The sequence below is a fragment of the Schistocerca nitens genome, chromosome 4, assembly GCF_023898315.1.
Source record: "Schistocerca nitens isolate TAMUIC-IGC-003100 chromosome 4, iqSchNite1.1, whole genome shotgun sequence".
Lineage (NCBI taxonomy): Eukaryota > Metazoa > Arthropoda > Insecta > Orthoptera > Acrididae > Schistocerca > Schistocerca nitens.
The window spans coordinates 829,157,496-829,181,281 of record NC_064617.1 but is presented as its reverse complement, the minus strand read 5'-3'; the positions used below and the strand labels follow the sequence as shown (position 1 = coordinate 829,181,281).

Here is a 23,786-nt window from a genome sequence, read left to right as displayed (position 1 = left end):
CATCCACTTTTCACTTACGTATGCTACACTCCATACAAATACCTTCAGAAGAGACTTCCTAACATATAGAATATAATCAATGTTAACAAATTTCTCTTCTTCAGAAACTCTCTTCTAGCACTGCCAGTCTACATTTTATATCCTGTCTACTTCAGTAACCATAAGTTATTCTACTGCCTAAATAGCAAAACTCATCTACTGCTTTTAATGTTACATTTCATAATCTAATTCCCGAAGCATCACCCAAATTAGTTCAAAAACATTCCATTAGCCTTGCTTTGCTTTTATTGGTGTTCATCTTATATCCTACTTTCAAGACACTGTTCATTCCATTCAACTGGTCTTCCAAGTCCTTCATTGTCTCCGACAGAATTACAATGTCATCAGCAAAGATCAAAGCTTTTATTCCTGCTCCCTAAACTTTATTACAATCTCCAAATTTTTGTCTGGTTTCCTTTACTGCACGCACAATGTACATAATGATCATCATCAGGAATACGCTACAACCCTTTCTCACTCTTCTAAACCACTAGCTCCCTTTCATATCATTTAACATATGTAACTGCCATCTGGTTTCTGTACAAGTTGTAAATAATCTTTGACTTCTTGTTTTTTACCCAGTTACTTTCAGAATTTCCAGTGAACATCATTACGAGCTTTCTCTAAGTGTACAAATGCTATAAATGCAGATTTGCCTTTCTGTAACCTATTTTTTAAGACGTCACAGTTTCATCATTGCCTTGCGACCTTTCCCGAAGTCGGCTTCTACCAGTTTTTCCATTCTTCTGCAAATAATTCACGTCACTATTTTGAAACCATGAGTTATTAAACAGATATTTCAGTAATATTCACAACTGGCAGCACCTGCTTTCTCAGAAACTGGAATTATTACATTTTACTTTAAGTCTAATGGTACTTCACCTGTGTCACATGGTGTGCAATGGGTGTAACAGTTTCATCATGGCTAACACTCTAAAGGATACATAGTTCGGAGGGAATGTCATCTGTTGCAGGTGCCTTGTATCGACATAGGACTTTCAGTGTTCTGTGAAATTCTTCCTGCAGTATTATATCTTCCACCTCATCTGCATCTACATCCTTTTCCTTTTCTATAATATTGCCTTCAAGTTTGTTTCCTCTCAGAGCCCCTCTATATATTCCTTCCACCTTTCATTTCTCTCGTTTGCTTAGTAGTGGTTTTCTGTCTGAGATGCTGATATTCATACAACTGCTTCCCTTTCCTCCGAAGGCCTTTTTAATTTTTTTTATTGGCAGTATCTATCTTTTCCCTAATTATACATGCTTTACCAATTAAATTCAGTACCTCCAGTAATATCCAATGATTTCTACTACGCCTTGTCTTTTTACCTATTCAATCATTGTCTCATGTTCACTTTTAAACTCTCGACAATGTCTGGTTCTTTTAACTAACCACATCTTTCTGCAGTTTCTTCAGTTTTAATCTAAAGTTCACAGCCTATAAATAGTGGTCTCCAGGTCTGTTCCACATACAGGGCTCTTTCTTTCACAATTCTTAGCCCCAGTGTTACACATGATGCTCTGTGCAAAATTCTACCAGATGGCTCTCCCCCCCCCCCCAATTCCCCCCTCCTCCCCCCCAGTTCATTTCCTCTACTATTTTTCCTTCTCTATCTTTTCCCACTATTGAATTCCCGCCCCCATTGCAATTAAACTTTCCTCTCCATTAATTCTATGAACAGTTTCTTGTATCTCAGCATACATTTTTTTAATCTCTTCTTCATCTGCAGTGCTGGGAGGTGTATAAGCATGTATTAATGTGGTGGGATTGGCTTTGTGTCTATCCTGGCTACAATAATGAATTCACTATGTTGTTCATAGTAACCTACCAGCATTCCTATTCTCTTATTATTATACCTACTGCCACTCTACTCTACAAACATTTTGAAAATACAGTAAATGCAAAACAAGTGATTACAAAAGTGGAATCTGAAACAAACCACAATTACAGATGTGTATTTATACACACTGGGACGAATTCAACATGATACAGCAGGTGAAGAAGGAACTATTAACGAGACAAGAAATATGATTTGTTCAGCAATAAGAGCCACTGCAGGATCCCGGCTGATAATTAGCGGAATCATAAAATGAAGGTTAGTGAGTGACAAATATACCTCAAAAATAAACTGTCCCATAAAAGAACAATACTATTGTCTTGGGGCTGTTTTCGTAGACCCAAATACATCTTTAGAAGACTGCATTTAAGTAGATAGGGGTTTGAAGACTCAGCAGAATGTTTACAGACTTATGCAAAATCAAGGGGAAACTAATCTGGCGTGATGAGGTTGAAAAAATCAGATGTTCCAACTGAAAAAGCAAAATATAAACACCAAAAAAATAAGTAAAAGAAAAATTACATTAAAGTACTCCATCAGGCTATTCAATACAATAGTAACAAGAAGCAAAAGCACTTCTATGTGAAATACAACCAGACGTACTATGTATGTCTATCGTGAACAGGGGATAACCAAAGGTCGGTCGGATAGCTAACCTGACCATAAAATACTATATCTCACCCGGTTATTTTATTTTATTTTTTATTTACACATTTAGTTTCATAGGACCAAATTGAGGAGCAAATGTCCAAGGTCATGAAATGTGTCAATACATGAAATTACAATATAAAAGTAGTAATAGATAAAATAAAATGTTCATGAAAACAAAAAAAGTCAAGTCATAAGTTTAAGTAAATGCAATCAAGAATGTAACAAAGGAATCAGCTTAATTTTTCAAGGAACTCCTTGATAGAATAGAAGGAGTGACCCGTGAGGAAATTCTTCGGTTTCAATGTGAAAGCATGTGGATTACTGCTAAGATTTTTGAATTCTTGTGGCAGCTTATTGCAAATGGATGCAGCAGTATATTGCACACCTGTCTAATATTAAATGAGTGAAAGCTGTTAATTCTTGGGAATAAGGTGGTATTGTTAACAAGAAATGACAGGAAAGAATATATATACATAGAGGCCAATGTCAGAATACCCAGACTAGTGTACAGGGGTCAACAAGAGGTTCACAAACTCATACCACTTATTGCCTGAACTGCCTGTTTTCGAGCCAAAAATATCCTTTGACAATGGGAAGTGTTACCCCACAATAAAATACCATAAGACACATACAAATGAAAATAAGCAAAGTAGACTAATTTTCGTGTCAAACGATCACTTACTTCAGAAACCGTTTGAATAGTAAAAGTGGCAGCATTAAGTCTTTAAAAAAGATCCTGAATGTGGGCTTTCCAAGACAGTTTACTGTCTAACTGAGCACCAAGAAATTTGAACTGTTCAGTTTCACTAATCATATAGGCCTACCCATTCCACGAAATTAAAATGTCGGGTTTTGTTTAACTGGTGTAAGAAACTAAAAACTGAGTCTTACTGTGATTGACCTCCCCATGAACCATGGACCTTGCCGTTGGTGGGGAGGCCTGCGTGCCTCATCGATACAGATAGCCGTACCGTAGGTACAACCACAACGGAGGGGTATCTGTTGAGAGGCCAGACAAACGTGTGGTTCCTGAAGAGGGGCAGCAGCCTTTTCAGTAGTTGCAAGGGCAACAGTCTGGATGATTGACTGATCTGGCTGTGTAACACTAACCAATACGGCCTTGCTGTGCTGGTACTGCGAACGGCTGAAAGCAAGGGGAAACTACGGCCGTAATTTTTCCCGAGGGCATGCAGCTTTACTGTATGATTAAATGATGATGGCGTCCTCTTGGGTAAAATATTCCGGAGGTAAAATAGTCCCCCATTCGGATCTCCGGGCGGGGACTACTCAAGAGGATGTCGTTATCAGGAGAAAGAAAACTGGCGTTCTACGGATCGGAGCGTGGAATGTCAGGTCCCTTAATCGGGCAGGTAGGTTAGAAAATTTGAAAAGGGAAATGGATAGGTTAAAGTTAGATATAGTGGGAATTAGTGAAGTTCGGTGGCAGGAGGAACAAGACTTCTGGTCAGGTGACTACAGGGTTATAAACACAAAGTCAAATAGGGGTAATGCAGGAGTAGGTTTAATAATGAATAGGAAAATAGGAACGCGGGTAAGCTACTACAAACAGCTTAGTGAACGCATTATTGTGGCCAAGATAGATACGAAGCCCACACCTACTACAGTAGTACAAGTTTATATGCCAACTAGCTCTGCAGATGACGAAGAAATTGAAGAAATGTGTGATGAAATAAAAGAAATTGTTCAGATTGTGAAGGGAGACGAAAATTTAATAGTTATGGGTGACTGGAATTCGAGTGTAGGAAAAGGGAGAGAAGGAAACGTAGTAGGTGAACATGGATTGGGGCTAAGAAATGAAAGAGGAAGCCGCCTGGTAGAATTTTGCACAGAGCACAATTTAATCATAGCTAACACTTGGTTTAAGAATCATGATAGAAGGTTGTATACATGGAAGAACCCTGGAGATACTAAAAGGTATCAGATTGATTATATAATGGTAGGACAGAGATTTAGGAACCAGGTTTTAAATTGTAAGACATTTCCAGGGGCAGATGTGGACTCTGACCACAATCTATTGGTTATGAACTGTAGATTAAAACTGAAGAAACTGCAAAAAGGTGGGAATTTAAGGAGATGGGACCTGGATAAACTGAAAGAACCAGAGGTTGTACAGAGTTTCAGGGAGAGCATAAGGGAACAATTGACAGGAATGGGGGAAAGAAATACAGTAGAAGAAGAATGGGTAGCTTTGAGGGATGAAGTAGTGAAGGCAGCAGAGGATCAAGTAGGTAAAAAGACGAGGTCTAGTAGAAATCCTTGGGTAACAGAAGAAATATTGAATTTAATTGATGAAAGGAGAAAATATAAAAATGCAGTAAATGAAGCAGGCAAAAAGGAATACAAACATCTCAAAAATGAGATCGACAGGAAGTGCAAAATGGCTAAGCAGGGATGGCTAGAGGACAAATGTAAGGATGTAGAGGCTTATCTTACTAGGGGTAAGATAGATACTGCCTACAGGAAAATTAAAGAGACCTTTGGAGATAAGAGAACCACTTGTATGAACATCAAGAGCTCAGATGGAAACCCAGTTCTAAGCAAAGAAGGGAAAGCAGAAAGGTGGAAGGAGTATATAGAGGGTCTATACAAGGGCGATGTACTTGAGGACAATATTATGGAAATGGAAGAGGATGTAGATGAAGATGAAATGGGAGATACGATACTGCGTGAAGAGTTTGACAGAGCTCTGAAAGACCTGAGTCGAAACAAGGCCCCCGGAGTAGACAACATTCCATTGGAACTACTGACGGCCTTGGGAGAGCCAGTCCTGACAAAACTCTACCATCTGGTGAGCAAGATGTATGAACCAGGCGTAATACCCTCAGACTTCAAGAAGAATATAATAATTCCAATCCCAAAGAAAGCAGGTGTTGACAGATGTGAGAATTACCGAACAATCAGTTTAATAAGCCACAGCTGCAAAATACTAACACGAATTCTTTACAGACGAATGGAAAAACTAGAAGAAGCCGACCTCGGGGAAGATCAGTTTGGATTCCGTAGAAATACTGGGACACGTGAGGCAATACTGACCTTACGACTTATCTTAGAAGAAAGATTAAGGAAAGGCAAACCTACGTTTCTAGCATTTGTAGACTTAGAGAAAGCTTTTGACAATGTTGACTGGAATACTCTCTTTCAAATTTTAAAGGTGGCAGGGGTAAAATACAGGGAGCGAAAGGCTATTTACAATTTGTACAGAAACCAGATGGCAGTTATAAGAGTCGAGGGACATGAAAGGGAAGCAGTGGTTGGGAAGGGAGTAAGACAGGGTTGTAGCCTCTCCCCGATGTTATTCAATCTGTATATTGAGAAAGCAGTAAAGGAAACAAAAGAAAAGTTCGGAGTAGGTATTAAAATCCATGGAGAAGAAATAAAAACTTTGAGGTTCGCCGATGACATTGTAATTCTGTCAGAGACAGCAAAGGACTTGGAAGAGCAGTTGAATGGAATGGATGGTGTCTTGAAGGGAGGATATAAGATGAACATCAACAAAAGCAAAACGAGGATAACGGAATGTAGTCGAATTAAGTCGGGTGATGTTGAGGGTATTAGATTAGGAAATGAGACACTTAAAGTAGTAAAGGAGTTTTGCTCTTTGGGGAGCAAAATAACTGATGATGGTCGAAGTAGAGAGGATATAAAATGTAGACTGGCAATGGCAAGGAAAGCGTTTCTGAAGAAGAGAAATTTGTTAACATCGAGTATAGATTTAAGTGTCAGGAAGTCTTTTCTGAAAGTATTTGTATGGAGTGTAGCCATGTATGGAAGTGAAACATGGACGATAAATAGTTTGGACGAGAAGAGAATAGAAGCTTTCGAAATGTGGTGCTACAGAAGAATGCTGAAGATTAGATGGGTAGATCACATAACTAATGAGGAGGTACTGAACAGGATTGGGGAGAAGAGGAGTTTGTGGCACAACTTGACCAGAAGAAGGGATCGGTTGGTAGGACATGTTATGAGGCATCAAGGGATCACCAATTTAGTATTGGAGGGCAGCGTGGAGGGTAAAAATCGTAGGGGGAGACCAAGAGATGCATACACTAAGCAGATTCAGAAGGATGTAGGTTGCAGTAGGTACTGGGAGATGAAGAAGCTTGCACAGGATAGAGTAGCATGGAGAGCTGCATCAAACCAGTCTCAGGACTGAAGACCACAACAACAACAACTGTGATTGAGCATTAGTTTATTTTCTACAAGCCATGAACTTATGTCATGAACTGCACTACTTGAAGCCAAAGGTTACTTCTGTATATCTAAACCAAAGGCTGTAAACAATAAACATGTCAGATTACCCAAAGCTAGACAAAAAGACTGATGACTTTAGAGTGTTTAGTGTTTTGGGTGTACAAATCATCATGTGGCAAGAATGGCAACATTCTGCAAAAAAAGCTGGTACCTTACTGAAAATGAATATGAAGAAAAAATGATTGTTACATGTGAAGACTCCAATATTGACGTGTGAAAATGCTAAAAAGACAAGATTTTGAAGAATTGTCATTAGAATATAACATGAAGGCAACAATATCTGCACCAACAACAGTGACTTCTTAAAAACAGTTACTGATAACATCATTACTGATGATAGTAGGTGTAAGCATGAGTCACATGTAGCCTAAACAGACATATCTGATCATCATGGACAACTGATTGCTTCTGCAGAAGTAATGACATAGTATTAGAATCAAAATGAACAACCAAAGAAATCAGGACCATCAGAGCGCAAAATATTAACATCTTTAGAACAATATTAACCTTACCAATACCAACACATTTTCCTTAATGCGCATTACCAAGTGGTGAGGAGGGGGCAGGTACTTCATAACCTCAAAAAATTTCAATTGTTGTTAACATTTACTCACAACATACTTTTTTAAAAAAAATATTGACGTGTAAGTATGGTCCTGAAACTGAAAATACTGAATACAACATTAACTGTGAAAAATTACATTCACTGAGACTAAAATTTTTTGGTTAAAATTTTAAAAAATTCTGGAATCTGGTCAAAGAACTCTTTAAAAACAGTTTATTTGATATTTTAAAATATGGAGTATCTAACAATATTGCAATATCTTCAAAAGGTGGGCATAAAGTAACCCACCTCCTCATTGATATTGGATGGGTTAAGTAGGGAAACCTGGAATGAAACCTTACAGGTGCAGAATGTAAACAAAAAGTATGATTCATTTATTGCAACAATTAAATACAAGTTTAATATAGCACTTTCCCAAAGGAAAGACATAACACAGCTGCAGGATCAAATACAGGGGATTACCAGCGAAATAACCAAACTGCATACGAAGTTGCAGGTTCTGAGGCAGAGGGGCAAAGCGGAAAATCATACGATAGTAAAAAGAAGTACAGAAAGATCAGAAGAGAGGCATAAGCAAGGGGCAATTACCACCATAATAAACTCAAAAAACAACATACAGACAGACTGGAATGTAACTGGTGAAAGAAAGAAAGAAACAAGATCATGTCAATGAAAATAGGGTTACACATGGTATAGAAATAGCTAACGTACTCAATGGTAACTATAGAAACGTGGTAGAGAATTTAAAACTGGAATGAAATCATACTCAAAAGATGTATTTTTTAAAAAAAAAAAAAAAAAGCTGAACCATCTTCTTGATACTAAAACAGAAGATAACCTGAGAAAAACTGTGCACAAACTGAAGTCCAAGAAATCAGGTGGTGGTGATGCAATATTGAGTCACATAATGAAACTAGCAAGGGAGCAAATAATCAGACCATTGCTGGACACAGCCAACAGTTCTTTCACAAACAGAATTTTTCCTGAAAATCTGAAGATAAGCTGGGTTGTGCCAATGTACAAGAAAGGGGATAAGGATGGCCCTAACAACTACAGACCCATTTGATATCAGGTTTCTCAAAAATCCTGGAAATGCTTACATATAATACATTTGTTGATTTTCCAGCACAAAGAGAACATTCTTGTACCATAACAGCATGGTTTCAGAAAGGATAAATCTCCAGACTCAGCAACTGCCAATCTGACAGAATACATTACACAGTCCTTAGATGAAAAAGAAGTTGTAACTGCAATGTTTCTGGACCTCTCCAGAGCATTTGACACCACAGACCAAGAAGTACTAGTTGGCAATCATATTTATGCAACAGGGTAATTTCAAGTGAAATCACCCAGAGGCCATTGCCCTTATGTCACAGATTTTTCTGAAAATTTGGTGTAAGAATGTACATAATGAGTTACGCTTAAAATATTTTTTGTGGAATTTTTTGACCAAAATTGTAATTAGGAGACCATTTTGAAATGTGGGACCCATCTACCAACTGGCGTTGAGACACAAAGTGCCTTGTAAGTTCGTAACCATTTTTATTTATGAATCAATTTTATTTCATTTGGTGTCACTGGAAAGTAAAAGAATTGAGCCATAATAAAAAAAAATCATTAAAATGCTGTGTCTAAGCAACAAATGTTTGAAAACTTGTAATTAATGTAATTTCTCACTATCTTTATTTCAAATTTCAGGAATTTTTTGCTGCAGAATCACAAGTTTCACCATCTCAAATTTTGTTTCAAATAATTCCTACTGCCATACTTTACAACATAAAAAAATCAAAAGGGTGTTTTTCCTTTATTGTTGGATATTACATTTTTTCAATAATGCTGTAATAATTAGTTGCTTCAAATAGCTAATCACAATGAAAAATTCAGTCTAGCAGCAACACTCACATGCAACACAGGCTGTGTGTGTGTGTGTGTGTGTGTGTGTGTGTGTGTGTGTGTGTGAGATGTTTTTGTGTGCATGTGCACTTTATATATCTGAAGGAATGTTTTGTCTTGATTTTGTGCTTCTTACATAAGCAGCCACTATGTCTGGTAAGTTATTTGAAAGTTCAGTCAATATGATAACGTTCGGGAAATAGAGCACCTCTATGAGATAGTGAAAAGAAACGATTGAAATTAAAAAGATAAAGAATTCATCCAATCCATGCATAGTTGTGAGGTAACTTATAACCAGGGAGACTTAATTTAACTTCCATAAGAGCAATGGGTTGAATTATTTCAACGTATTACAGTGCCCTCTGATGTTGTATAATTTTTATGAAGTGACACTAGACCACCCAATCATATTATAACCTACAGACGATTGCTGCATTAAATGCTTTGTTTAATTGTGGCTTGTTATCAGATGTTTTCGTGATTTTTATTTATCAAATATTATAATGAGTGAAAAAAGATCACATTTTATTTAACATTTTTTCACATATTTTTTATATCAATTATCGTTAGAAATGATATTCATATAAATATTATTATTATTTATTAATAATAAATAATTTTATTTCATACAAAAATATTTTATGATCAATGATAATTCCTTTAAAAATACATTACATTAAAATTTAGTCATATTTATAACTCCATTTTGAAGGTTTTTTGTAATTAGTTATTACTCTTTAAATTATTATTTATTCACTGTATGATATCATCAATTTAATTATAAATTAAAAAATCAAGATTTGTATATTTATTTATTAAACGTAATTATATATTTGAAATATGTATTACCTTCAAACCAATCATTAATCCACTCAATTTTAACAATATATAACCAAGCAATAAATAAATAATTATTAATTACTTTTGTCATTGATTTTGTTATTGACAGTTGAAAATTAATTTTTAGGTATTTCATTTTAAAGGCTATTAAGACATTATCAATACAACATTTTTAAGGTTATAAGTGTTTTACACATTTTCACAGAATTTAAACAAAAAAAATATTTTCTTTATTTATATAAAATTTATTACTTACATACGATAATTCAAATAAAATAAATAAAACAAATTATAATAAACAGAATTCAACTCCACAATAGGAGGTTTTATGTATTATGAATCTTACTACACTCCTATAGTAGCATCTGATTATCATAAAACACCTCACACTATCAAGTTGAGGGGTCTTAGAATATCATATTGAGGGGTTTTAGAATATCATATTGAGGGGTTTTACATATCGAGGGGTCCGACTGTAATACAAAGTTGTTCCATAATGTGAATATTAGGGATCACTTAATAAAGTGGTCATCAACTACATGTCATTTCCCTCCTACAATTCTTCATAGTACATTCTTGACTAATTAGAGAACACAAAAACGTTTCAAACCATACAGTTCTTTTCTGCAACATACACAGTTGATTAAAAAATCACAATGGAAAACAAATGTTAAGGTTTTGTGTCAGCAGTTGTGTGTCAGAAGAAAAGTAGTGGCACTGAAGAGCTTGATTTAATAGATAGGCTATGCCAAGCCTGAATCAAGCTGATATTGAATTATTGAATCTAAGAAGCACCTGTGAAAATATTGAGCGTGTTTGTTTTTCTCACAAAAGGCTCTATTTGGGAACATTTGAAGCTAGACAAAGAATTTGCTGTGACCCTTTTAAAAAGCATGGTAAAAAGACTGCTAAGAAATCTTTGAAACCTATTTCTTTAACCACGGCAAGGAAATATAAAACCCTTGGACTTATCCCAGGTACCAAGATGTGCATAACATGCCGTAAGGACATTGTATCTCCTATGGCGGATGGATGAATGTGAAGTTGAAGATCAAGAATATACAGCAGATCCATGATTAATGAAAGTTGTGGATTACTTGAAATTTCACTATTTTATGTTACCAAGAGAGCAGAAGACAGGCTTCCGGAATACATTAGATCCAAGTCTCGTCGCTTAGCTTTGAAAGTCCAGCAAACAGCATCAGAAGTGCTACATGTTCCAGTGAAAAATGTGTGTGAAGAAACTGGCAGTGCTGGATGTACAGACTGTAATATTTTAATGCAAATACTTACCTTAGCACCAGCTTCATGGAGTAAAGAAACAATCCAAATATTTTTTAACACTACTGAATACATGGTAAAGAAATCGAGGGTATTGCTAAAAGAAGATGGTATTTTGTCAAAAGGGATTTATAAAGTGTGAAACAGAATAGATAAGGATGTGGAAAAAGGTGTCCAGAATTTTTACTGTGAAGATGATATAAGTCGCATTTCTGCTAGTAAAAAAGACTGTCTGTCTGCCCCTTCACAGAATGGCAAAAGAGTTTATAAGACAAAAAGACTAATTTTCGTAATCTGAAAGATGTATACTTAGCTTTCACAGAAAAATAGCCTGAAGATAAAATTGGTTTTACTAAATTTTGTGAACTTAGGCCAAAAGAATTTGTTACTGTAAACAGTCGTGGAATGCGTAACGTATGTTTAAGCACATAACACCAAAATGTAAAACTGTTAATGCATGCTGCACATGTGAAAGAACCATACATTGAACTTCTACAGAAACTTGTGTGCAATCTGGAAAACGAGGAGTGCATGCTTCATCGCTGTTCTCGGTGTCCTGAAAAACATGAACTGTGCAATTTGTTAATGGAGATGGAGTCCTTACAATACTGTGAAAACGTTATATTCAATCAATGGATCCAAACTGATTGACCTACACTGGAGACATTAATGAAGACAACCAATGAATTTGTTGAGTATCTCATGCAAAAACTTGAGAACGTAATACAACATCATTATGTATCAAAATCTCAGAGTCACTACTTCAAATCAAGCAAAGAAACACTCCCTGATACTACATGCATCATCATAGTGGATTTTGCAGAGAACTATATCTGTTTGCTTCAGGATGCTGCACAAGGATTTCACTGACAGAACATTCAAGCCATCCTTCATCTTTTTGTGGTGTACTTTAAAACCGATGACTGCATTAAGTCAATGTCACAGTGTTGTATAAGTGACTGTTTGCAGCATGATACAAACAAATTCTATGTTTTCCAGAAAACTGCTCTCACTTATATGCTGGAACAATTAACACACATCCAGCATGTTACGTACTTCGGTGATTGCAGTTCTGCACAATATAAAAACTTTAAGAACTTTTTAAATTTGTGCCATCACAAGCAAGATCATGGAGTAACTGCAGAATGGAAATTTTTTTTTCCTACTAGTCAAGACAAAAATGCATGTGATGGAGTTGGTGGTACTATTAAACATTTAGCAAGAAGAGCAAGTTTACAGTGTCCATATGACAGTCACACTTCAGTCCAAAAGATCTGTTTACATTTGCAAAAACTCATGTTCCAGGAATAGAAACCTTTTGTTACAACAGAGGAGATAAAGTTCACATACATGTTACAAAAACGATACGAGACTGGTTCTAGCATCCCTGGGGCAAGAGGAATCATTTTTTTCAAACCACTGAATGAAAACAAGTTGCTGATAAAGCATGTTTCATCTTCTACTAAATTAATACAAGTTCCTCTTGGAATTCAAAACACTGCCTCCAACACAACTAAAGAAGAAACCTTTGTCACAGCCATCTACGATAACCAGTGGCGGCTTGGAAAAATTCTAGAGATAAGTGAAGACCACAGAGATGCAAAAGTTAAGTTCACGAGTCCAAGTGGCCCTTCCTCAACTTATTCATGGCCACTTCACACTGATGTTTGCTGGATACTTTATGAATACATTTTAATGACTTTGCCTGCTCCTTGTGCAAAGAGTCGAGGGGCATGAAAGGGAAGCAGTGGTTGGGAAGGGAGTGAGACAGGGTTGTAGCCTCTCCCCAATGTTATTCAATCCGCATATTGAGCAAGCATTAAAGGAAACAAAAGAAAAATTTGGAGTAGGTATTAAAATCCAGGGAGAAGAAATAAAAACTTTGAGGTTCGCCAATGACATTGTAATTCTGTCAGAGACAGCAAAGGACCTAGAAGAGCAGTTGAACGGAATGGACAGTGTCTTGAAAGGATATAAGATGAACATCAACAAAAGCAAAACGAGGATAATGAAATGTAGTCTAATTAAATCGGGTGATGCTGCCGGAATTAGATTAGGAAATGAGACACTTAAAGTAGTAAAGGAGTTTTGCTATTTGGGGAGCAAAATAACTGATGATGGTCGAAGTAGAGAGGATATAAAATGTAGACTGAAGAAGAGAAATTTGTTAACATTGAGTATAAATTTAAGTGTCAGGAAGTCGTTTCTGAAAGTATTTGTATGGTGTGTAACCATGTATAGAAGTGAAACATGGACGATAAATAGTTTAGACAAGAAGAGAATAGAAGCTTTCGAAATGTGGTGCTACAGATGAATGCTGAAGATTAGATGGGTATATCACATAACTAATGTGGAGGTATTGAATAGAATTGGAGAGAAGAGAAATTTCTGGCACAACTTGACTAGAAGAAGGGACTGCCTGGTAGGGCATATTCTGAGGCATCAAGGGATCACCAATTTAGTATTGGAGGGCAGTATAGAGGGTAAAAATTATAGAGGGAGACCAAGAGATGAATACACTAAACAGATTCAAAAGGATGTAGGTTGCAGTAGGTAATGGGAGATGGAGAAGCTTGCACAGGATGGAGTATCATGGAGAGCTGCATCAAACCAGTCTCTGGACTGAAGACCACAACAGCAACATTCATAATGATTCAGCTATCACAGTATGCAGACAAACAGCTTCTGTACATACACTTTGAACCATACCTGCAGTATGGAGAGACAGTGTGGGGAAATTCACATTCAAAAAACAAAAAGATTATTCACATTACAAAATAAGCAATCATGATCATTTTAAGAAGAAAGACTTTTAAAACATACAGAAACTGCTTCACAAATCTAAGCATCTTAACGTTTACAACTTGGGACATACATAAAACAATAATACACATCACAAAATACACCGCAGAGTAGATTACAAATGCTAGAGTGTACGCAATCACAACACACAGAAGGAGACTGACATACAAAGCATACTCCACTGATTGACAACGCCTGAAAAAGAACCTCAGTACTCAGGTATCAAATTACTAAGAAGTCTGCCTAAAAACATGCACGAGTGTATATGACACCCATTTTCCAAAGAGCCTCAAAGACTACCTGGTGGAAAAGGAATTTTACACTTTTGAAGAGTACTTATTGCATTAAATTTTTATATATTATTATTCATAGTCAATTATGATCAAACATAAGAGAAATGGCAAGGAAGTACATGATAATAAATGCTTTCTGTTTTTGACATGTTCTATGTTACATTTACATTTACTGTAGACCATGTCATCCTAAAGAATCAAATAAAATTCAATTATCCCCATCTGATTTTGTAGTTATGACCCTGCACCTACCTGTTCCTCCTGCCACCAAAAAATCACTAATTCCCTTATAACTAACTTCAACCTACCCATTTCTCTTTTTAACTTTTCCAATCTGCTTCCCCAAATAAGGGATCTATCATTCCACTTTCAGACCTGTAGAATGCCATTTTATTTTTCCTAGTGACACATACTCCTGGGTAGTTCCAGCCTGGATATCAGAATGTGGGACTATTTTACCTCCAGAATATTTTTTCCCCATGAGCATGTCACCATGATTTAGCCACATAGTAAACCTGCATGCCCTAAGGAAAAATAAGAGCTGTAGTTTCCCCTTGTTTCAGCAATCTCCAGTACCAGCACAGGACGACCCCATTGGCTTATGTTCCAAGGCCAAATCAGTATCAGCCACAGTGTTGCCCCTGCAACTATCAAAAAAGCTGCTGCCCCTCTTCAGGAACCTGTTTGTCTTGCCACTCTGCAGATACCCCTCTGTTGTGGATGAACACACAATATGGCTATCTATACCATAAAGGCACATAAATAATCCCACCTCAGCCAAGTCAGTGGTTCCATACCACAAATTTGAATAAACAGAGATATTAGGAACATCAGAAGCCAATGTGATAGGTCCAAAAAAGGAATAGCTCTCTGGCAAGAAGCAAAAGTAGGAAGGATTCTGGAAATCATATTCCAGCCAGTAAAAAAGTACCTGTGCAATATCATTACAAACAATATACAAGAAAACTAGAGCAAATACTGTAAATCTTGTCGCCTGTGCTCAATGGGACCACCTGAACTTACAACATGCACCTGCAAAAATACACAAAAGCGATAGCACATTGGTGACCCTTTATCAGTTGCTCAGCAAGAACGGACAGTGTGCAATGTTGAAGCTTCGAATTCAATATATGGTTAAATGTGAAATAGTGCACAGTGGCAAGCAATTTTTTGTTGAAGGTCTTGTAAAACTCAACTAGGGAATTCGACAATTTACTTACAATAAGAATGCTGAAGATTAGATGGGTAGATCACATAACTAATGAGGAGGTACTGAATCGGATTGGGGAGAAGAGGAGTTTGTGGCACAACTTGACCAGAAGAAGGGATCGGTTGGTAGGACATGTTTTGAGGCATCAAGGGATCACCAATTTAGTATTGGAGGGCAGCGTGGAGGGTAAAAATCGTAGGGGGAGACCAAGAGATGCATACACTAAGCAGATTCAGAAGGATGTAGGTTGCAGTAGGTACTGGGAGATGAAGAAGCTTGCACAGGATAGAGTAGCATGGAGAGCTGCATCAAACCAGTCTCAGGACTGAAGACCACAACAACAACAACAAATAGATACTGCCCTCACAATTCCGCACTAGCAGTTTAGACGGGGCTGTCGCTTTTAATATTAGAGATGAAATGTACAGACAAACAACGCAAACAAGGTAACACAGCAACCAGGTCTTCATATGAAAGATCTTGCAATTCAATGTTAATGATTTAACAGTGTGTGTGTGTGTGTGTGTGTGTGTGTGTGTGTGTGTGTGTGTTTTCGATAATGGGCAACTCAACTGATATTACAAAAGAAAACTAAGATACCCTTGCACTGGATCATATTTTGAAACCTGGCGCCCGTGAAAGAGTTCAGGTATTTTCTGTTCATTTGCTTCACATATATGCTGGGCACGCCAAAGTAGTATGATATTGGTAGTGCTACATTATTTGTGCCTTGCTCCAAAAACATACTTCCACAACCCCTAAACTTGTAGGATACGAGATACCCGACAACTAATACTTAACTGGACATTCTTAATACGTGCAACGTAGGGCCGTAAGTCTTCAGTGGGGCGTAACTACACATATAATGCCAACTCGGGGTAAGTAAGAAGTTTAATTACTGAAACAACCGCAATAGCATTTATGCACACGCAACTTCAAATGTCGTCTAGACATGTTAACTTGAGGTCAGAAAACAATTCGAATGTGGCGAGGGTTAAAACTGTAACTCCGTGTTCGATACGTTATTAAATGACGTAAACAAAGTACCACATAAAAAAAAGTAATTCGGTACTCACCAAACATTGAAATCGATTTACTTCTCCACCAACGTAAACACAAAACCTTTCAATCCACTGCGTAGAGTCAGTAAACAGTCAAGGCTATATGCGAAACACACAGTACTGCCAACCTTATAAAACGAACGCTCGGTCTTGCACCATAAATACAGGAAATTACATACTATTGTGTCATTCTTCACTACCACAATATAATATGCCTTTAATAGCAATACGTGAAGTGTTATGGTACCTTCGGCAAGTATTTACTTATCTTAACAATAGTTATCTAGGGAGTTTGACTTTCTCAATTGCCCCCTCCTGCAGCAGCTCGGGAAAGCTCAAATCAGTACGTCTCGCGGCCCACGAGCCAAGATATTGCTGTGTCAACGGCACATGGAAACGGTAAAAGCGAATGTCATAATACAACAAATGATTTCGGAAGCACGCTACCTGCAGAATAAATGACCTCTTGAAAGCTGTATCACTAAGTATTTTGTGTACAATATATTCAAGCCCTCCAAAACGCTATTTCGCGGATGTGAACCCTTGGCATTGACTGATTAGAATAATTATACTATACAACTCCCTCTAATCGGAAATTGCCAAATAGGGGTTGGTGCACAACACCTCAGTGACAGCACCTCAAAGATAGCCGTTCTGATTCGATCCGTTGTTATTGCTGAAACGCTCGATGTGAAAAAATAACTTCTGGTTCTGGATTCTCAAAGTCAAATAGTCTCTCGTTTGGAAGTTAAGTCGTTCCAACAATATGTTAAATTAATAACTGATACCAAAAGACATTGTTCACGAATTCAACTCAACAATCGACAGTATTACTTGCTATGTTCATTACAAAGTACGGTAACTTAGAACACTATCAGTAATTAAGCTACTACATTAAAAAATGAGAAGTGACTATGCATTTGGTGCATAAAACTTTCTAGTAATTCATCTAAGTACCGTGACTGCGGCATTATTGGAACGCAGATACCGGGCTAGTCACAAATTCAAATTTCCAGTCTAAAAACCGAAATCTATATGAAAAAAGTTTTGTAGATTATATTTTAAGGCCGGTACACTGTAATTTCATTAACAGGTAAACGTACGATGAGAAGGAATATGAATATTGTTAAATAATTCATTCTTTGTCCAAGCGTGGTTCCGCGAAATAAAGTCAATTATTTTTCATTTTTACCATACTATCAAATTGCTACAAAAATGAAGCTGCTTATGAAACTTGTGATACAATGTTCTTCATTATCAGAAGCAATGATTAAACACAATATTACCAAAGGCTCGTTCGGGTTCTTTCTACATTAAACTATTCGAGTGCAGTATTATAACAAAGCGATTGGTATCATTTCCAGAGTGCTGTTTCCATACCGACTCGTTTCATAAGTATTACAAAAATAGAAAAAAAAAGTTACTGAATATGCCTACTCCATACCATCTCACTGGTTTTAGTAGTCTTCAGTTCCGAACCTTGCAGTTAGATTCACTTCTTATACTTTTATATTTCGAATATCTATCGTCTTCATCGTGCATCGTTAACAAAAGCAGGCACTACTCCACTGAAACAATTTAGTTCACACTTCTGTCACTTATGACCAGGAATAAATTTTTAACAATGGTACATGACTGTTCAGCGGTGAAACAAAACAACATATATTTTACTTGCCGTCAACATAACTTACAATATTTCGAAAGACGAGAAAAATTAAAAACAAATAAAATTTAATATACATCTTCAGATCGCTTAGCATTCGATCCACCTATCAGGCAACCTCATCGTTTTCGGTAACAAAGAAGGGCGACTCCTACATAACCGAACGGAACGTCAAAAACTTTCATAGTGCACTACAAACAGCGGAATTCACAAAGACCATTAAAAGAACCGGACGTCAGTGTTTACCGAGACAAAATTTCTGACGTTGATGTTGATGGGGTGCCACCTATACCGGAACTTAAAACTAATTTTGCCGCACTCGCTCTTGTATAGCACTGGATTTTGCGCTTTTTTTCTTCTTAATCTTTATTTTATTGATTGATTTGTTTTCGTGACACGTTACTATGATCAAACGACGACTTGAATATTTTTTGCTATAACGATCTATTCACACTTGACGGAACGGAATGGAATGTCAAAACATTCCACAATGCATTTCAAATGGCAGCATTCACATAGCCCTTCAACGGGGCGAGATCAGGACACGACGTCTTGCGCAAGCGCAGCGGCCCGCGGAACCGGAATCACCTTTGTTGTGACACGAATAGAAGTGACACGTCACGTGGTGCGTCACATCGTGTTTACGTAACGTGCCCGTGTTATGGAGAAACTTTGTTTTGTAAACAGAAATCGTTATGAGAATCAAACTTCCACTCTGCGACGCAGAGTGCGCTGCATTGTTCAACCACAAAAGTACTGCACTGTTGATGTTAATGGGAACAGAGAAATACAGTAGCGCTTCTAGTTGCCTGACGGTAAATTCCGAATGCAGCAAATATGGCGCGAAAATCAATATTCTTGCGTTGCGAAATTCGAGTATTAGATAACATTTTCCGTTTGTACTTTACAGGTGGGCCTTACAGGCTAGTGGTAAAGTATATGGCTGGAATCGTTTTTGTGACCCTGCGAAGTAAGATATTCTAGAAATCTCATTCAAAAACTAAGAATAGCTGGGGTTCACATTCATGTGGAGTTTTATAAATGACATCGTGATCGCCTTTAGGCTGTAAAATAGTTTATTTGTAAAACCCAATGCTGCAATTTCGACGTTGTGATCATTATCAAGTGAAATAGTTGCATTTTAATACATCTCCAAACTAGAAACATCTGACATTACATGATGCAGTAGCTAGTTTCATCGCATTAGTGTTCCAGTTTAAGACCCTTTGCGTGTATGTGAGTCCCTGCATTGGACTGTCAGTATGTTGCTCATATTCTGCTCTATTTTTGCTCGCATCTGTAATATTGAGTGAAGTACATTGGTCTGTATTTGTTTTTGTTCCACAGAAAACAGAAGCTGGTTTCATCACATGGTGTTCTGTGGACTTAACGAATATATGTCCCTGATTATGAATCCAGTTTGATTTAAATATGATGTAAGTATATTGCCCACATTCTACTTAATTTTTGTTCGCACTTGTTTTCCGTACTTTCTCGCATTTAATGGAGAACTTTGATTTTCATTGGTGTAGGAGGATGAGCACATTGATTTCTGCTAAAATGTATTGTTTGTAGTACCTGTAATGACGTGAAACACATTTTGGAACTCCTGTTATATTTTCAGTATTTACAAGAAAGAACGCTCTAGTCACTAAGACTATAAAGCATACTCAGTGGCAAGGAGCAACATCGTTCTAAGCACAATTACAATGGACAAGCTGTAATAAAGTTGCATACCAATTCTGCAGAAGCTGTTAACATAGGGTTCTCCATATAATGCGAGAAAGTCGGGAAACATGCAAAAACGTAGAGTACAGACAATATACTTACAATGTATTTAAATCGGGCAGATCACACATGGATTCATAAACAGGAACAAAGCACCATGTGACGAAACCAGCTTCTGTTTTATATGAAACAAAAACAAATACGAAATCATTTACGACACTCGATATTACGAATATGAGCAAAAATCAAGCACAAACTGAGCAACATTATTAAATGCAATTCAGAGAGAATACACACAAGAAGTCGGAATCAGGAACACGGTACGATGAAACCAGCTCCTCCCATCAACGAAACGAAAACAAATATACGAGACTTTAAATCACCCTAATAACAAAACGACGTGAGAAAGGATAAACTTGCAGTGCTCCAGGTGGTCTAACAACGAACCAAGGTCGTGTTACAGAAAGTCTATGTATGAGTTTAACTCTCCTGTATATAACTAGCTTATGACGAAGTTCAAGGCAAAGAGTCATGAAACACCCACTGCTTTCCTGCACCTTCGCTACGGCAGTACCGCCAAACGGCTGTCATTTCTACAAACGCTGCAAAACAATTTTGTATACTGAGTGGAGAAGCACATTCAAAATGCAAACGAGGTACCAGTATTCCCGATCTTATTGTGGCGCTATAAATTTGTAAACTCGTATTATAATATGAGATGAAATAATTTTTTTAACCATTGTGGTATCTATAACATAGAGAGATGAAACCCACCCTCTTTCTTCAAAGCGAATTAGAATAGTCTGTATTGAGTGATTTGTGTAAGAAGTCAAAATCAGGAAAAGTATTATAGGCAATTTCGTTGTCACTGCTGATGTTTATATTGTACTTTGAAAAGAAAATGACAGAAGTTTGTTAGAGACAGAAAATTAGCATTGATTCATTGATGATGCAGGGTGTCAGCTGAAAGTGAACAGGAATTTGGTTTTGTGCTAAATGAAATGGAACGTGCCCTACCTGTAGGCTAAGATGTGAACATAAATAAGAAAAAAGTGTCACTGGTGGACTTGTTGGAGGACTAAATGTTACAACCATGAAAGATAAATTTTAAGAGATGTACATATTTTGATACCTGGGAAACAGGATAGATAAAACATCAAAGGTACACACAAGGCATATAAGGAAGAAGAAGGACAAAAGGGTTTTTATACCAATAAAGAGCAGCTACAGTCCAAGAATGTAAAGCGTACACCTAGTTTTGAATGGGTTCATCTGAAATCTGTAAAGGAACTCACGAAACGAAGTATAATCAGCGCAAAGTATCATAAAGTACATAACTAGCACACAAATATACTTGAAATCACGTCTGGTATAAGGTCATTTCCCAGATTTTATTATTATATGTTAACACAAGCAGCAGGTGGGATATTGGTTTAATTGCATTTTCTTATTTGTACTGAAATGTGGCAATATATGAGATATGACAATATCTACAGACTTAAAAAAAGATAGATTAACTGCACAATGCTTATGGCATGTCATATGTCATGACTCATCCAAATGTTGGTAAGGTGGATGAGGCTAAATATACATTTGTATTCTGGCACCGCATTGCTATAGATTCTTGATGATGGCCATCTAGTCGTGACTGTGGCGTTAGCGTAGCTTGTGTCTCGCAGAAATCAAGTGTCTTACTGCCAGCAAATTCCACAACCATTCTGACAGTTTGTATTAAAGTTCCACAAGGCAGAGCAACAAAGTGATTGTAAGGTTATGTGTGAGTAGCTAATTTGGTAGGGCGGATTTGTCTTGGCAGTTGGAATTACTTACAGTCTTCTAAGCTTCCTGAGTTCTGATAGGTGCTATAGTCAACTTTGCATAAATCTTGTAACGTATGTACAGACAATATATTTCATTTTACCACATCAGTTTGTTCTTTCTTGAATGGTACATTGATTCCTTTTTAAGTGTCATTGTAGTCATGCAGGGTTCAATTAGATGCACATATGGGAGTGTATCATAAGCACAACTGCATTATATGTAAGGACAAGTAGGTCTAAGTGGTCTAGAATGTGTGGCTATACTTCAAGTGCACAGCATTTGGGGGTAGGCCTGTGCTGTAGCTAAGTCATGAACCTCTGTTAGATCACTACTTACTGTCCCAAGCAGCTTATTTGATATTACATTGCAGAACTGAGTTTTTGATTGGTTATTCCTCAGGGTGTAAACCGATGTGCCATGTGATTATAACTGATCTGATGGTGTTCTGAGTGGTGCAGTGTGGGCTGTATACATCGCAGGACGCTGAAACGTCGTAGGTAAAATTAATAGTTCCATTTTCTGCCACCACACGAAGATATGGTGCTGTAAGCACTCAGAATCTAAAGTGTCCTGTTTTGATGTCAATATGATGTTTGACGCTTGATGTCACATGTTGATTGTTTGTGTGAAATGACTGTTGGTTAAAGAGTTAAGACAGTTTAAGTTTTCCATATGAAATGCAATAGCTATTGAGAATAAACACTGTACACTACTTGAAAGTTCTTGTATGAGAACAGCAGCAGTAGCAGTGCTTCACTGTGGAAATCTCACCAACAAAAACAGCTGAGGAGAAGAGGCCCCATGTTAATAAATGAGCTACAGAATATTATCAAGAAATTTGAAGAAACAAGTGCAGCTAGGAAAGGGAGGTAGCCCATTTCCATGGTAGCTGATGATGAAGTTGCTGTAGGTGTAGACGACCATGCAATACATACCTCAAAATCTGCAACCAGTGCTCAGGCTGTGTTATGGCAATTGTCTCTCCCATAGTCAACAGTTCAAAAGGACTTGCGGCACATCTTATACTGGTATCCCTATAAGAATCACATTGTGCACCAAATTATGCCCAAGATAGGCTACAATCCCATGACTTTCCCATTCATTTGTTGCAACACCTGGAAATGGATGACATGTGGCTGGGTATACTCTTTGGACAAACACGACACATTTTACTATACACAGTGCCGCGAGTGCACAGAACTTTTGCATATGGGCTTCTGCTCCACCACATATTGCGCAGGAACATACACTGCATTCAGTTTATGTGGCTGTGTGGTGTGGTTTCACAACCTTCTACATTCTCTGCATGTTATAAGGCTCTCCCTGTGCAACACATGATTCCAGCTTTGCAAGAATGCAGCTGTGTCCAGAGCAATATTTTCATACAAGATGGGACAACACCGCTTGACAGGTGAAAGATTTGCTTCCAGAAAAATTTGGAAATGGCTGCGTCATCTCTAGGCAATTTCTTGATGTTTGGGAAATTTCGAGATGTTTGGTATTCGCTCTGATTACACTGGATATGCTGCAAGCACCAGTCGACCATGCCATGTTACGGACGCAGCCTGTTGCTGAGGCAGGAGACCATATGGAACACATGCTGTAACTTGTGATCGTATCCTAATGAACGTACAAGTACCACATCATGTGTTTGATCGTATCTCCCTTTTCATGCACCTACACCACATTCTGACTGCTTACAGTGTCATATTTTCACATTGTGGCAGAAAGTGGAACTATTAAGTTTTGTAGCATATTCCATGAGCATACTAATTAATTAATGTATTTACGATGTTTCAGTGTCCTGCGATGTATACAGCCCCCACTGC

General features: G+C 37.3%; 1 protein-coding gene across 2 annotated transcripts in view; it reads right to left on the bottom strand.

Moving 5' to 3' along the window:
* Positions 1 to 16,898, bottom strand: part of LOC126253258 (nuclear pore complex protein Nup98-Nup96) — a 134,222-nt gene extending 117,324 nt beyond the window's left edge. Inside the window, exon 1 of one of the 2 annotated variants that reach the window (XM_049954463.1) lies at positions 16,761 to 16,898. In XM_049954463.1, coding sequence (XP_049810420.1) covers positions 16,761 to 16,767 — 7 coding nt within the window. In that variant the 5' untranslated portion in view covers positions 16,768 to 16,898. The remainder of the gene's footprint in view (positions 1 to 16,760) is intronic. The other variant, XM_049954462.1, reaches the window with a different exon arrangement.
* Positions 16,899 to 23,786: the final 6,888 nt, after the last annotated feature.